Source organism: Artibeus jamaicensis, unplaced genomic scaffold (genome assembly GCF_021234435.1).
Source record: "Artibeus jamaicensis isolate MK-2021 breed Jamaican fruit bat unplaced genomic scaffold, CSHL_Jam_final contig_452, whole genome shotgun sequence".
NCBI lineage: Eukaryota > Metazoa > Chordata > Mammalia > Chiroptera > Phyllostomidae > Artibeus > Artibeus jamaicensis.
In genome coordinates this window covers 15,004,167-15,021,733 of record NW_026521837.1, presented here as the reverse complement: position 1 = coordinate 15,021,733, position 17,567 = coordinate 15,004,167, and the positions used below count along the sequence as shown (strand labels likewise).

At 34.7% G+C, this 17,567-nt stretch overlaps 1 protein-coding gene across 1 annotated transcript in view; it reads left to right on the top strand.

Moving 5' to 3' along the window:
* Positions 1–2,567: 2,567 nt before the first annotated feature.
* STPG2 (sperm tail PG-rich repeat containing 2) overlaps positions 2,568–17,567 on the top strand; it is a 134,306-nt gene continuing 119,306 nt past the window's right edge. Inside the window, exons 1-2 of the mRNA XM_053666434.1 lie at positions 2,568–2,676; positions 13,354–13,466. Of these exons, the coding sequence (XP_053522409.1) occupies positions 2,568–2,676; positions 13,354–13,466 (222 nt within the window). The remainder of the gene's footprint in view (positions 2,677–13,353; positions 13,467–17,567) is intronic.

Below are 17,567 nucleotides of genomic sequence, written 5' to 3'. Positions count from 1 at the left end.
ATTCTGTGTCAATATTTTTATTTATTATTTTTAGTAGCACTCTCCTTCTAAATTCAAAAAATATTTACCATGATGAGATGTGGTATTTAACTTTACCATAATGAAAAAGATTTACTATTTTCATTTTAAAATAATTTCCAATTCTGAAATATTGTGTACCATTCTAGTTACTGAACCATATGAGGTACATAATAGGTAAGAAAGGTAGAGAGAACAGACACAATGATAAAGAAAATAGAGGGGATATTCACACCAAAACCTTTTGGAAGAAAGACTTTTTGTTAAGAATCAGAATTCTGAGACCAATTATTATAAAATTTGGAATGTGTAGAGGCTGTATCTCAGTGCTGTGATACTTACATTGGCTCTGGAAACAAGACTCAGAAAAACTCGTCTTAACATTGATTGGCTGCCCTGCTGTGTGAGGTCCTTGAGGAAAAGACATGCTTTGAGGAGGCAGGAAAGATTAACACTGCATTCCTAGCTGATACAACGGTCATAAGGTCAGACACTCCCCTGTAAGGTTTATAAATGAGCTAGGATAGATCCTACAAAGAATTCCTTTTGTGAAAATGAGGGTAGGCTCACTGTCCAAAAATAAAATCAGAGAGAAAGCAGATAAATCTTGCTTTCCCACGTCCATCCCCAATCTCAAACCCAATTCTATCCCTGTTAAATCTAGGCTATTGCAGCAAAGAGTCAGAAGAGAAGAGTCAGAAGAAGGATGTAAACATCTGTGCCAGTGCCTACAGAATTGATGACCTAGACCCAAGTTTCCTTCCTGGATTTATATTCTTGTTTGGGTTAGTGGCAATGATGTCCAACAGAAGTCTAATTTACGAGCACCACTGGATCCCCTCTACAGCAAATAGATTTTTTTCCTTTAATCTCTGTAATTCTTCTCTTTGCACTGTATCATACGTCTAATAGTAAGTGTATTCTAGATCTCAGTATAGCAGCTTGGGAAAATAAAGCTTCAATAAACTTGAGAGAACTATGAGGATTTCTGTAAGGATGCAAGCATTGAAGCTAGTGAGAAAGAATCACTGATCAATATGTAGTTTCTTGGTAGGAAGAAGGGTTTTCCAAAATACTGCAATATTTCTTTTCTCATCATTTTATATGTCCCTCTTGCTGCCTCTTATGATGGATGGTATATGTTTCTTTTTCCATTAGATACTGAACACCGAAGGATAGGGAACTTTCTTGTGTCTTTGTATCTCTGTGACCTAGCTGGTACTGAACCTACAGCATATGCCAATAAGTGACTTTTTCTAAGTGAAGAAATAATTATTTAGCTAGCTATTTAGTAGAGGGAAATGATATTACAAATATATTCTTGAGAAGCATATAGCCTTGTACAGGGAGCATATATGAAACAATTAAGCTATAATAAATGACCCACAGATTGTGTATCAAATCATGTTCTAGAGTATAAATACTACAAAAACTTATAACAGGAACAAATTTAAGTATTGTAGCTCCTTTGAGGTAAGGCCTGGTGAAGCTAGGATTTGTTTAAATCTTTAAGAGGATGATTAGAATCTGGATGATTCTTCCTTAAAAGACGGTTGTAAGACAACCTTGAGGTGGATTCTGAAATAGACTCCTTAAGGTGTTTAGGGTTCCTTCTGCTTAAGGTTAAGAGCCCATTGGTTTAGTGGGGTGAACTGCACTATCTCCAGGCCTTTGCTTGGAGAAGGAACGGACGCCGTTGTTGCCTGGAACCTAACAACAGAAGCAGCGTTCCGTTGTTACCTGCACTTGGTTTGCTTCTCCTCCCCACCCCCACCCCATTTGTTGTCATCTGCACATCCTGGGTTTCTCTTAGCGCAGTCTGAATTATTTATGGGATAAAGTCAGAGGTGACTTTTCCTCTGTGAGTGTGCGTGTAGCTGTATATTAGGGGTAGGGGATGAGCTTGGGAACCAAGACTCTACTTCGTGGTAATTCTTTGCGTTTTCATTCAGTTTTTGCTAGTCTCTTCCCAGACTAGCAATCAGTTGGCCTGATTCATTTATGCGGGAAATGCATCGCGGTCAAGTTAGCCCTACCCGCTTTATCTCCTTTCCTAGAGATTTTTTTTTTTTTTTTTTACCAGTCCAGGACCTCCAGCAGTTGGCCTACTTTAGAGAGCGCAGGGCAGAGAAAGCAGGGAAGTCTCATTACTTGGTACGCGCACTCCGAGGCGAAAGAGAACACTAGCTTTTCCTCCGGACACTTTCAGGGTGAAGTCAGGGCCGGAAGCACAGGGGCAGAAAAACCAGTCTTTAAATCTTCCTTCTGGCTGCGGCGCCACAGCTTTCAGCTTGTGAACTGATGATTGTATGGGATGTCTTGTCTCTGGTCCAGCTCTCTTCCAATTTACTACTGGGCTAGAAATCTACCTGCGGTAAATCTGACACCCATGAGCAGAGTGGGGTGACAGCCCACCACTCTAACTCCTCCACTGATGGAAATTCTAACCCCTAACTCAGACTGTTGTCGGCTTCATTTTGCTCTACATCTCCTCTAGCTCCGTTGTTTTTATCCCTTTCAGCTGCCCCCTTCCAACCCCTCCTGCCATTATGTATGATCGGGCTCCCCGAGTGCTCAGATTTGCTGAAGGTGGCGGCACTGAGGATCACGTGGGTCCTGGATCCTACCAGGTGCCTTTCCTGAAGCAGCAGGCAACAGGTAAGATGTGAGGAAAGCAGTCTTCTGTGACAGGCACCTCACTTTCATCCTGCTGGGCTTCCGTGTACCTGTGAGTTAGACGGAATAGTACCACTTTGTAAGTATAACAAAATATGGAGTAGACTGGAAAATACTATTTTATTTTACAGGTAGTAACTAGCAAAACCATTTGCCCCATTTCACAAGGCCAGAAAGCATATGGGTAGGACTTTTGATTCTACAATGTTTGTTTGCATCATGCTTTCAATTGTACAGATTAGATCTAAGGTTTTGATTGTCTGGCTCTGTTGCTTGCATGAATCTCCAAATGCTGTGTGCTTCTTAAATCCTACTGTCTCTCTTCACTGTAACCCTGTCTGCTTCACATACCTCTCCTACCATTAGCCACAAATGCATTTGTTTATTAAAATCTAGCTGTTACATTTATCTTTTGCAATATCGTATATCTTTTTCAGAGAGATGCCTCTTATCTGACCAAACTTATGTTCTCTGAGCATACTTAAAGAGGGCCCCTTTATCTCATATTCTGTAAAGAAAAACTATACTCTTGAGAGATGGACTGGGAATGGATAATTTAAATAATTATTCACTCCTCTTTTGTTTGCAGTTAGTGACTTAGGGGAAATTTAATAAATATTTCCAATTTGTTTTCTGCTTTCCCCAATCTACTGATTTTGTAGAGTTTAATACCACCCAAAGTAAAGTTTCTTCCCTGTTAACCTGCAGTTTTCCTATTCCTACACTATACCTGTATTTTTAAACATATTCCAGGATCCATTACTTTGTTGTCATGACTGATCAGATTAGTGCATTAGGTTGATTCAGGTTTATTTGGGTAGAGTACAATTTGTCATTTGCCATCATTTTAATGATGAGTAAATGAGTTTTGAGTTTTACTGCTTTTCTGCATTTGATATCAATATCAGTATTGCTGGAGGTTATTATGTCTTTCTTTAATGCAGTGGAGTTGTTACAAGCATTAACTCCCAAATGATTTACTATTCACCAATGACTATCTGAAATGCTTACACCTATGATACTTCCAAGCCTTATTTTATTTTGGTACAACTGACCACTCACTTTTTAAAAATGTTTCTTCTTCTTGTAGCTTGTATCATTATTTTTTCCTGGTTCCTTTTCCATGTATTATTTTGGAACAGTGCCTGAAATGGTTAGGAGTAATAAAAATTTGTTACGTGCTAAGTCAGAGAATCATTTTTCTTTTTTCTCTAACCAACCCTTCATAGTCTTGTTTAAGATTTTTAATTTCTGGATAATGTAGATGGCATGGATAAACTGCTGGGAACATACAATCTTTTAAAACTAAATCAGGAAGAGTTAGAGAATCTGAATAGACAATATCTAGTGAAATTGAAGCAGTAATCAAAAATCTTCCCCAAAACAAAAGCCCTGCACTGGATGGCTTCACAGGAGAATTTTACCAAACATTCTTAGAAATAAAACCTCTCTTTCTTAATCTATTTCATAATTTAAGAGGAGGGAAGGCTCTCAAACTCATTTTATGAGGCCAGCTTTATCCTAATTCCAAAACCAGATAAAGACACTACAAAAAAAGAAACTTATAGGCCAATACCTTGATAAACATAGACACTAAAATATTCAAAACAAAATATTAGCACAAAGAATATAGTAATGAATCAAAAAAATAATATTCCATGATCAAGTGGGATTTATTCCAGAATGCAAGGTTGGTACAACATTTGCAAATCAACAAACGTGATTCACCACATAAACAAAGTCAAGGATAAAAATTATATGATCATGTCAATAGATGTTGAGAAAACATTTGATTTAAAACCAGCATCAATTTATGATAAAAGCTCTCAGCAAAGCTGAATTAGAGGAAACACACCTAAACATCATAAAAGCCATAAATGACAATCCACTGACAGCATCATACTCAATGGGCAAAAACTACATTCATTCCTCCTTAAGACTGGGAATAGGACAGGTATGTCCACCTGCACATCTGTTGTTCAACATAGTCTTGGAAGTCCTAGTCACATATATCAGACAAGCAGAAGAAATAAGAGGCACCCATATGGGAGAAATAAAACTGTCCTTATTTGCAGATGACATGATACTGTACATAGAGAACCCTAAATTCCACCATGAAACTTCTAGAACAGATTATTGAATTTAGAAAAGTAGTAGGATACAAAATTAATATCCAGAAACCAGTTGTGTTCTTATATGCCAATAATGAAGTAATAGAAAGCAAAATTAAGGAAACAATCCCATTCACAATTGCTGCAGAAAGAATAAATACCTAGGAATAAACCTAACCAAGGATGTAAAAGACCTGTACTTGGAAAATTGTGAGACACTGAAGAAAGAAATTGAAGAAGATACAAATGAGATACCATGTTCATGGGTAGGAAGAATTAACATTATTAAAATGTTCATACTTTCCAAAGCAAAGTATAGATTTGATGCAATTCCTATCAAGATTCTGATGATATATTTCATAGAACTAGGGCAAATATTTCAAAAATTTATATGTAACCACAAAAGGTCTCACATGACCACAGTGATCCTGAGAAAGAACAAACTAGGAGGAATCATGCCACCTAATATGAAACTATAGTTTAAGGCTATAGTGATCAAAACAGCATGGTACTAGCATAAAAACAGAGACATAGATCATTGGAACAGAATAGAGACCCCATAAATAAACCCACAGCTTTATAGTCAATTAATATTTGATAGAGGAAGCAAGCACATAAAATAGGCAAAAAATATTTTATTCAATCAATGATGGTGAGAAAATTAAACAGATACAGAAAAATGAAACTAGACTACCTTCTCATATCACACATAGGAATAAATTCAAAATGTTAAATCCGAGACTATAAAAAATTATCGGAAACATTGGTAGCAAAATCTTGGGCATTGCTTGTAGCAATGTTTTGTTTAATATATTTTCCCAGACAAGAGAAATAAAAGAAAAATATATGTAAATGGGAATACATCAAACTAAAAAGCTTTTGCATAGCAAAGGAAATCAGCAAAATAAAAAGACAACCCACAGAATGGAAAAACATATTCGATGATACATCTGATTAAGGGGTTAATATGCAAAATGTATAAAGAACTCACAAAACTCATCATCAAAAAAACAAACTATCTAATCACAAAATGGGCAAAGGTCATCAATAGACACTCCTTCCAAAGAGGACATACAGATGGCCAATAGACATATGAAAAGATGCTCAATGTCACCAGAGACATGCAAATTCAGATGAGATATCATCTGAATGAGATATCATCAGACACCTATCAGAATGTTTATCATCAATAAATCAACAAGTGCTGAAGAGGATGTGGAGAAAGGGGAACCCTTTTGCACTGTTGCTGGGAATGCAGACTGGTACAGTCATTGTGGAAAATACTATGGAGATACCTTAAAAATGGACCTGCCTTTTGATCCAGCTATCCTATTTCTGAGAATATACCTGAGGAACCCAAAACACTAATTCAAAAAAACATAAGCACCCCTATGTTCATTGTAGCATTGTTTATAATCACCAAGATATGGAAGCAGCCCATGATTCCATCAGTAGATGAGTGGATAAAACAAGTATAGGACATTTACACAATGGAATACTACTTGGCAGTAAAAAGGAAGAAAAATTTACCCTTTGCAACAGTAGATGGACTTGGGGAACATTATGCTAAGTGAAATAAGCCAGCTAGAGAAAGACAAACACCATATGATTTCTCTCATATGTGGAATCTAATGAACAAACTAAACTAACAAGGGAAATAGTGACAGACTCATAAAGAGCAGGATGAAAACTGGGGGTTAAAGGGTTGAGCATAAAGGAAATAGGACTCATGGACAAGGACAACAGTGTGGTGATTGCTAGGGTGGGGAGGTATAATGGGACTAAATGGTAATGGAAAATTACAATAAAGATTAAATTAAAAAGACATTAAAAGTACAAACAAAATAAAACACACAAAAAGTATTTGCTTCTTTCACTTGAAGATCTAATACTCTAAGGCAGGTATTTTCAGCCTTTTTCATCTCATGGCACACATAAAGCAATAACTAAAATTCTGCAGCACACCAAAAAAATATTTTTTTGCCAATCTGACAACAAAATAGATATAATTTTCATTCATTCGCACCAGATGGAAATTGTGTGTTGCTGTTGTCTTTTTTAATTTTAAAATCTAAGGGAAAATAAGTCAGTGCCCCTGACTAAATAGTCATATATTGCATGTTTTAAAGTTTCTTGCATCACACCAGTCAAAAATCATTGTTCTAAGGTCTTCCCAGCTTGTGTAATTCAAGGTAACAATTATATAAACTCCCATCATCTCCTCCTCCTACATTATACTCTACAAAACCTAACTGATCCTTCTTTAAAAAAATTATAGTTTATATTCAATATTATTTTGTATTTGATTCAGTTGTACAGCATAGTGGTTAGATAATCATATATTTTACAAAGTGTCCCCCCAATATATCCAGTACCCACCTGGCACCATACATAGTTATTACAATATCACTGACTATATACTACCTGACCCTTAAATGAAATAGCTGTTTATACCTCTGCATATTTGAGGATTTTAGCATCTATGTTCATCAGGGATATTGGCATTTAATTTTCTTTCTTTGCAGTGTCTGTATGTGGTTTTGGAATTAGGATAAACCTGGCCTTGTAAAACAAATTTGGGAGCCATTTCTCCCCTTGAATTTTGTGTAGTTTGAGAAGAAGTGTTAGTTCTCAGAATGTTTGGTGGAATTCATCTGCGAAGCCATCCAGCCCAGGGCTTTTGTTTGATGGTTGTTTTTTTTTTTTTGATTACTGCTTCAATTCCATTAGGTATAATCTGTCTATTAAGATTCTCTGATTCTTCCTGAGTTAGTTTGGGAAGATTAGACATTTTGAGAAATTCATCTATTTTGTCCAGTTTGTTTGCATATCATTGTTCATAATATTCTCTCTCAACCTTTATATTTCTTTGGTGTCAGTTGTTATTTCTTCTCTTTCGTTTTTCATTTTATTTATTTGGATCATTTCTCTTTTTTTCTGGGAGTCTGTTTAAAGGTTTGTCAATTTTTATTATTTAGAAGAACCAGCTCTTGGATTTGTTGATTTTTTGTATCATTTTATTAGACTCTATTTCATTTATTTCTGCTCTCATCTTAATTATTTTCTTCCTTCTAATCAATTAAGGCTTTGTTTGTTGTTACTTTTCAAGTTTCTTTAAGTGTGAAGTTAGATTGGTTATTTGAGCTTTTTCTTGCTTTTTTTTAGATAGTTTTATAATGTTATAAATTTCCCTCTTGGGATTGCTTTCCCAGTGTCCCAGAGATTTTGGATTATTGTGTCCTTATTTTCATTTGTTCCAAGGTATCTTGATTTCTTCCCTGACCCATTCATTGTTTAACAACTTGTTATTTAGCTTCCTTATCTTTGTGTGTTTTTCAGTGTTCTACTTGTGATTGATTTCTAGTTTCACAGTATTATAGTCTGCTATGATATGATTACAGTCTTCTCAAATTTATTGAGACTGCTTTGTGTCCTAGAATGTAGTCTATCCTAGAAAACGTTCCATGTGCATTTGAAAAGTATATATATTCTGCTGTTTTGGGGTTAAATGCTCTAAAAATATCAGTTAAATCCACTGATCTAGTGTGTCATTTAAGGCTGCTGTCTCCTTGTTGATTTTCTGCCTGGAAGATCTGTTCATTGAAGTTAATGGGGTGTTAAAATCCCCAACTAGGACTGTATTTCTGTTGATCTCATTTTGTTTTGTACAAGATTTGCTTTACATATTTAAGTGCTCCTATGTTGGCTGCATAAATGTTTACTAGGGCTATATTCTCTAGATGGATTTTTCTCTTTATCATTATGTGGTGTCCTTCTTCGTCTCTTACTATAGCCTTGGTTTTAAAGTCTATTTTTTTAGATGTAGGTACTGCTACCCCAGGACTTTTTCTTTTTCATTTACACAAAACACCTTTTTCCAACCCTTTACTTTTAGTCTGCATGTGTCTTTCGATCTGAGATGGGTCTCTTGGAGGCAACATATATATGGGTCTTGTTATCCATTCAGCTGCCCTGCATCTTTTGGTTGGAGCCATTTACATTTAAAGTGATTATTGATAGATATGTTTATTTTGTTTTTTTAAAATCAGTTGTTGATATGCATTTATTGTCATTTTATTATTCATATTTTTATCTTCCTCTTTAAGAAGACCCTTCAACATTTCATATCTTACTGGTTTGGTGGTGATGAACTCCTTTAGCTTTTTCTTGTCTGGGAAGCTTTAAATTTGTTATTTGATTGTAAAGATAGCTTTGCTAGGTAGACTAATCTTGGTTGTAGGACTCTGCTGTTCATGACTCTGAATATTTCTTGCCAGTCTCTTTTAGCTTGAAAAATTTCTTTGAAGAAATAAGCTGACATTCTTAAGTGGAGCTGTATTGTAGGTAATTAAATACTTTTCTCTTGCTGCTCTTAAGATTTTTCTCTGTTTTAACCTTTAGCATTTTAATTATGATGTGTCTTGATGTGGTTCATCTTGTTTGGGACTCTCTGCATTTCTTGGACTCATATGTCTATTTCTCTCACCAAGTTAGGGAAGTTTCTGTCATTATTTTTTCAACTAGTTGCCCATTTCTTGCTCTCTCTTCTCCTTCTGGCACAACTATGATGCAAATTTTGGTATGTTTGAGGTTGTCCCAAGGATCCTTACACTGGTCTCATTTTGGGGGGTTCTTTTTTCTTCTTGCTGTTCTTTTTATAAGATTTAATTTATTTACTTTTAGAGAGAGCAGAAAGGATGAAAAAATAGAGAGAAGCATCAGTGTATGAGAGATACTTTGATTGGTTGACTCTCACATGCCCCCAACTCTGGACCTGGCCCACAACCAAGGTATGTGTCCTGACTGGAAATCAAACCATTGACTTTTTGGTTTGCAGGTCAGCACTCAATCCACTTGAGCCTCATCAGCCAGGACTTGCTCTTCTGATTGGTTGTTTTTTGATTCCTTATATTCCAAACCACTGATTTGATTCTTGGTTTCATCCACTCTATTGTTGATTCCCTGTAAATTATTCTTTATTTTAATTATTGGACTTTTTAAAAATGCTGTTGAGGTCCTCACTAAGTTCCTTGAACATCCTTATATGCAGTATTTTGAACTCTACATCTACTTGATTGCTTGTCTCTATTTTGTTCTTTTTCTAGAGTTTTATTTAAAAAATACTATACCACTTTATGTATGGTATGTGAGCCTATGACAGTGTGCTTAGATTTTACTTATCTCCCCCTTTGTGCTACTATGTCCATACATTTTCTACCTATGCTATGTAAATTGAAATGATTTTTGCTTTAAACCATTAATTGTTTTTTAAGGGATCAAGAATTGAGAAAATTGTACCATCTTTGCATCCCTGAAATGAATCCCACTTGATCATGGTGTGTAATCTTTTTAATGTATTGCTGGATGCAGTTTGCCAATATTTTGTTGAGGATTTTAGCATCTGTATTCACCAGCAGCATTGGCCTGTAGTTTTCTTTCTTTGTTGTGTTTATATCTGGTTTGGGGATTCGGATGATACTGGCCTCATAAAAAGAGTTTGAGAATCTTCCCTTTTCTTGGATTTTTTGGAATAGTTTGAGAAGGATTGGGGTTAGCTCTTTTTAAAATATTTTGTATAATTCTGGATGGTTGAAACCATCCAACCAGGGTTTTTGTGTGCTGGGAGTTCAGGCTTTCTGCTTCTTTGGATGTGGTTTCAGAAGATTATATGTTTCTAGGAATTTGTCCATTTCACCTAGGTTTTCAAATTTCTTGGCATATAGTTGTTCACAGTAATTTCTGACAATTCTTTGTATTTCTGTGGTATCAGTTGTAATCTCTCTTCTTTCATTGCTGATTTTGTTCATTTGGATCCTCTCTCTCTTTTTCTTGATGAATTTGGTTAAAATCTTGTTGATTTTGTTTATCTTTTTTAAGAACCAGCTTCGGGATTCATTAATCCTTTCAATTGTGCTTTTAATCTCCAGGTCATTTGATTCTGTTCTTATCTTGATTATTTTCTTCCTTCTACTTACTCTGGATTTTGTTTTTTGGTGTTCCTCCAGATCTTGTAGATGTTGGGTTAGGTTGTTTTTTTGAAATGTTTCTATCTTTTTTAGGTAGGCTTGTATCACTATGAATTTCCTTCTCAGGACTGCCTTTGCTGTGTCCCATAGGTTTTGGATTGTTGTGTGTTCATTTTCATTTGTTTCGGAAACTTTTTGATTTCTTCCTTGATCTCATTACTAACCCATTCATTGTTTAATAGCATGCTCTTCAGTCCATAAATTTGAATGTTTTTGAGTTTTATCCTTGAGGTTGATTTCTAGTTTCAATACCTTTTGTGAATGAATGGATCAAAAAACTATCATACATTTACACAATGGAATACTACGCAGCAAAAAGAAAGAACTCTTACCATTCATGACAGAATTGATGGAACTGGAGAGCATTGTGCTAAGTGAAATAAGCCAGGCAATGAAAGACAAATACCATATGATCTCATATATAAGTGGAAGCTCATCAATAAAACAAACATGCCAGCAAAATATAACACAGAGACATGGAAATAAAAAACAAACTGATAGTGACCAGAGGGGAAGGGGGAGGAGGACAATGGGGAAAAGAAAGGGAAGAGTCAAGGAACGTGTATAAAGGACCCATGGACAAAGACAAAGGTGGCGTAGTGAAGATTGAATGTGGAAGATGGGGGAGGTTATGGTGGGGGACAGTAATGGGGGGAAATAGGGGCAACTGTAACTGAAAATTTATTTTAAAAATTTGAGAAAAAATGTCATTTATTAACCCACATAAAATTTGTTGTTAATCCTGTAAAGTGGTACTTTTTATTTTAGAAGTTTGATTTGGGTCTTTTAATAGTGTCTTTCCTTTGTTTTCTCATCATGTTCACCTTTCTTCTACCTTCTGGTAGAATATGCTGTTAGTTCTGAGAGTATAGTGCCAACAGTTGAGGTTACTAAATGATTTTATATATTTTGAATGCTTTTTTTCTGAAATCATTGGTTGAACATATGAAGAATATTTGTAATAAATATTTTAATGTTTTATGTGCTAATTCCATGTTCTCACATCTAAATCTTTTTCTTTTCATTGACTTTTTCCTGTTTATAGGGCATATTTTCCTCTTAGAAGAACACTTGCACTATTGACTTCACATAATCTGTAGTGTGGTTTATGTGTGTTATCTGTGTGCTTGGAATGAAATCTGTATATTGTTCTCTGGTTTCTTACACTGACTTGAAACGTTTCACTGGTTTTTTGGGTTTCTCAGTTCTACTGAACAACCCTTGCATTTTCAAAATGAAAATTGGCTCCCTTTTAAGGGTTTCTATCCTTGTGGTCTTTATTACTATGCAAAAGTGGTGTGTATATGTGTGTGTTTTGCTTTGGGACAATTTATTCAAACCATCAGTGACTAAATTAACACCTCAAGTTTTGACATCATCCATGAAGCTTTTCCTAACCATTTAAGTATGTTTGAGAAGTTCCCTTCTTTTGAGCTTCTAAGCATTGTGGCACTTAAGATATTTTTGCTTATTAAATTATTTTAGTCCTTTTCTTAATCTTCAATAAATTATTGCTTTTTAAGTGTAAAGTCTGTATTTTACTCACCTTTTTTATGCTGCAGTACCTAATGCAAATAATAATTTTTGTTTCAGTCATATTTAACACATGTGGGCCTCAAAAGAAACACATTATTTCCAGTTTTAAAATAAATATCTTTTATTATTTGTCCAGATTAGCAAGATTTTAAACTATTCTCATTATCAGCACAAATTTTCATAGTAGCATACACTTTCCTTTAGTGTGTAAGATTCTTAATGGTTTTGAGTCCTTTTCATTCTTTTATATCTGTTGAATATACCTGCTCTATTCTCTCCCATCTCTTCTTTAATATCTATGTTGTTAAATTATACTCATTTTCTCAATACACTCTTAAAAAATTTTATCAGTCTTTCAGAAGACTAATTCTTTCTACTCTTTGTCTACTAAGTTTGTCTAAGTTAATGATTACTCATTGTAATGAAATTTTCTTTGATTCATAAACCTTTGTTTAGGGTCAGGCAATCAAAAAATACTTACTGAATTTTAACTAAGTAACAAAGCAAGGAGACATTATTCATTACTTGCTCTAAACTTTCAATTATTTCTACCCAAGTGGTCTCTACACATTTATATATGCTATACTGTACAAATAATAGATGCTATTCTAAAATACAAAACAGTTGTCTTATGAGGATGAAAATGCTTTATCATCTAAATATAACTGCCATTTTTATCCCAACTACATAGGCTTAGAAGAAAAAAGACTGGTTTTTTTTAGAATAAAAAACCTTTTATTTTGTTTTTCTGTTGTTTAGTTAGTATAGTTCTTTAGTAACTCTAGGTTCTTATGTTTAATATATGTTAATAAAAATTCTGCTCTTACATTAGAATTTTAAAAATACAACAACTTCTCTGGCTAGCCATTAGTTCTGAGAGCATTATATCATCAATTAAAGTTACTACATGTTTCATATATTTTGAGTGCTTTTTCTCTGAAATCATTGGAATCTTACCTACCAGTGATATGCTTTTATTTATATAGGTGGCTATGCGCCATTTCTTTCTTTGACTGCCAGAGAAAGTGCTTTTACTGTTGCCTCTGATGCTGAGAACGCTGTTCCTGGTCCAGGACATTATAATATTTCAGGAAAACAGGTAAAGTTATAATAGTCATTATATTGTAATGATCCAAGTTAATAAACTTGTGCTTTCTTCCTTTAATAAACCATTAGGTCAATTGTCATATTTTATATTCCCCTAATATTATCTTCTCATTTCAATCTACATTTTATAACTAGAGAAAGTAAATGTGTTAAATGTTGGTCCTTTTGTTGAGTGTTCTTTATTATTCTATATATTCTGTAAGGCATAAAACATTGTTACATACTTCATGATCCTTGAGACTTGAATGAGAGAATAAAACTATTGAATGAATTGTACAAATAGTCAAGACATGTAGATGAAGGATAGAAATAGAGCGGAGACATACATACCATGCAGAATAGATAGAGCTATTGCCATTGACTCATCTGTCTCCTAATTCTATACAGTCCCAAGGGTGTGTGACAAGAATATTCTTGATGGACCATTAATGTTCAAAAACAGGGGATGTAACTCCATTATCTTTATAATCATGAATATCATCTTATACTCTTTCTGCATAAACATTGCATTCTTACTTAGTAACTCCTAGCTGACCCTACCAGGCTTTTATCTCTCCAGTCAAAGGCCGAGATGCAGTTACTGAAACCTTAATTTTTGCATTAGACTTTCTAAAGTTAATAACAGCAACATTCTGTCAGGAGTTTCCATTTATAAATAATGAAATAGATTTTTAAGACATATACTATGTTTACAATAAAAGATTTATAGAAAAGGTAGTCGGGTAGGTCATAGACTTACAGGGAGATTGAATAGTCAGGTCTTATGAAACGGTAGAACTAAGAAAATTCTAAGTAATTCAATAGTAAGAACTTCTGCACTATTCAACAGGGAACTGCCATTAGATAACATACTTCTTTAGCTTCCTTCCTTCCTTTCTTCCTTTATTCTGTTTTTTGCTTTCTTTCATTTTTTATGTATAACTCCACTGAAGATTAAAATTCCCAGTAAGGAGAATCTGATCGATCTAGTTTCATTATAAAATTGTCATATTTCATCATTCTGAAGCCTACTTAATCTCTAGATTAAATAGTAAATGTAACATGAGATATCATAAAAGTGGTTAGGAATGTAGGCTCTGGAGCTAGACTGCCTAGATTCAAAATCTGTCTCTGCCACTTAGTAGCTATGAGACTTAATCTTAACCATTTAATCTCCTTGGGCCTTAGTTTCCTCATCAGTCAAATATTAATTTTGTAGGTTCTTTCTGAGGACTACATGTGCCAGCATTCAGTAAACATTTAGAATAGTGCCTGACTATATAGTTAGCATTCAGTACATTTTAGCATTATTAGTATTGTCATTTTACAGTAGAAGGGAGAAAGAAAGAGAAAGTGAAAGAAAGTGATGTAGGAAGCAAAGAAATATGGGTAGGGACTTGTTTTATTTCTGTAACTGATCATGAGGCTATAGGTAGCTTCATATTTTTTCATTACACATTCCAGGTTCACCATCTTTTCAACAATGACTGTATCTTGTAAAGTTCTTAGCTTGATGAGGTGATTAGAATGTTCAGTTCTAAGGAGCCTGAACTCTTAATTCTCAGGCTTGCTTCACCTTTAAATAAACTTGCTTTTAGCATTTTCACTGGCTGTCGTAGTGTGAGGAGGCTTTGCAGGTTATGCCTATGTTTCTTCCCACCTTGGCTTTTAATAGTCCTGTTTTTCAGTCGTGGTCAAGTTAATCATCTTAGTCAATGCACTAACATCCTTATTTTGCTTTTTGCTTGGTAGCATAAAAAGCCTGGAATGGTCAGTTGGTGGTCTCAACTTCAATTGAAATGTTGCTTCATGGGGGTCTTAAACGAATCTTGGAGGACAATTCGATAGTGGATCATTAAGTGTAATCGTTAGGAGTGTCACTCCTGCTTCTACTTATGATCCACAGACTAACATTTTATGGGTGTATGGCCTTGCTAACTACCAGTAGTTCTAATATTAAAACTTATGTGTAACTCCAGTGTTCCAAGAGGCAAATGAAGTGAAATATTCAGTAAGTAGACCTTAAACTTGTTAAATAGGACAAGTGTCAGGAATTTGGAATATTATTTTATATTTATACTGATTTTAATCAATTCTGTATGAGATAATATAAAGTACAATTTTGATCAAATTTTGTTTTATTCCAAATTGGGTGTATTTCTTGGATTTCAAGAATAAAAAATTAGGGCTTCTTTTTTGTGTAATGAATGATCTAAGAAAAAAGAGTTCTAGTAGTCTCTATTTTTCTTTTTAAAACTATAAACAAATGCCAGAAGAAGATGGATTTTCTTAATTTAAAAAGTGACTAATAATTTATTTATTCAATCACTGCTGATTTTTTTGGTAGTTTTAAGCCAAACCATTGCAGAACTTAAGTTCAAGAGGTATGAGTTTATCACACTGTTTAAGAAATAAAATTCATTTCATGTTAAATGGATGAATTAAGAAACATTTTTGTAATGTGATATAGTTTATGTATTCTGTAAAAAGTAATGTGATAATTTTATTGGAAATTAATGCAAGTATTTAACAACTTATTCTTAAAATTTTCTTTTGGAAGCACTGGTTGAAAGCATATAGTTTCTATCAGCAATTACTTAGTAAACATTATTTGGGGATTTCGGTGAAATTTAAACAAACCTAAAATGTCGGTTGTGCTAGGGAAGGGCATGTCTCCCCTATAAGCTTTGTAGTGGAGCTTTGTAAAGTAGGAGTTGAAACTGTGTACCCTAATTTGGCTTTCTATTGTTCTCTGTATCTCTTAATAGTTGTTTCACTTTGAACAACTGTTGTCAAAGTTATGGTTGTCACCAGTATTCCAAAGTCAAGGATGGGGTTTGGGCACACTTTTTGCCTTTATAGCTCTTACCCAGTTGTGGGCAAAATCACTTTTACTTTGTTTCTTTTAGCATAGCTGAAACATGCTAAGTTTTGTTTTTTGAAAGGAAGTTTGCTTAGTAGAAAACAACATAATGGAATTAAAATGAGGGGAAGAATAAGTTTTACAAAGTTCAGCTTCTGATTCTTTAATAGATAATTAGCTTAGTAAGTAACTTACCTTGTCTGTTCATACATTTCTTAGGATTCTCACTTCATAGTGTCAGTGCAAATTTCACTTATGTTTTCTGGTCATGTTCTTTTCCAGTTTCTGATTTGTCTCTGCTTGGCAGGTACCATCTTGTTTTTTTAGTACATGAGAATAATTTTAGAAGTGGTATCTTTTTTCTGGGTATAGCCAAATAGTTTCTTCATATTTTTTATTAAGTAGGCCCAGGAATAGAAGTCTGCATTAAGCTTGATTTCTGATCTGAGTGATACCTCTCAGTAGAGCTGAATAATAAGACATATAATACAGTACCTGCCTTGACCCTGTGGATGAGACTGCTCCTGTAATGTTGGGGGGTTGCTGACAATATCATAAATTCATCAAATAACTGTGGTGTTTAGACAAAAGCTAGTACTCAAGATGTAGTAGGACTGTTTTCTCATAGGTCTTCATATAAAATATATAATTACTTAGTAGTATTTTATTTGGAGTCATTTATCTGACATGGCAGTTCCTTTTGTAAGCTCTTATAAAATCAATAGAATTGGTAATTATGTAATATGAGTCATTCGAAAGAATTCTGGTTAATTTGTACATAGTTTAAAAAAATAACGTTATGGTACCAGGAAGACCTGAGTTGGTGGGCTCCTTCTCAGTTCTTATCTCACTCACAAGAGAGTTCAGGTAAGAGCAACCTGTATAGTAGAAATAAGATGGCAAGCTTATTTATGAAGTACACTTGAGAGTGAAGCTGCAAGCTGGCACTCAGCTAGTGAGTGCCTTAACTATAAGGGTTTTATTCTTCTGGCCAGCTTCTAGGTTCCCTCTCCTCCTCCCCTTGACATGGATACCGGCTTGCAGTGTCCAGAGCATTATGGATGAGATGCAATACATTCACATGGACTACAAGTCCTGTGGATAAAAAGAGACTGCGTGGCCACTCTCTCTAGGGGAGAGCACCTCTGAGTGCCTCAACCACTCTCTCAAGAGGAAAGGCCCCAACCCTTGCCTTGACAGGCTGTTATTGGGTTCAATCTGCATAGGAATAAAGCTCATCATTCACTGTCA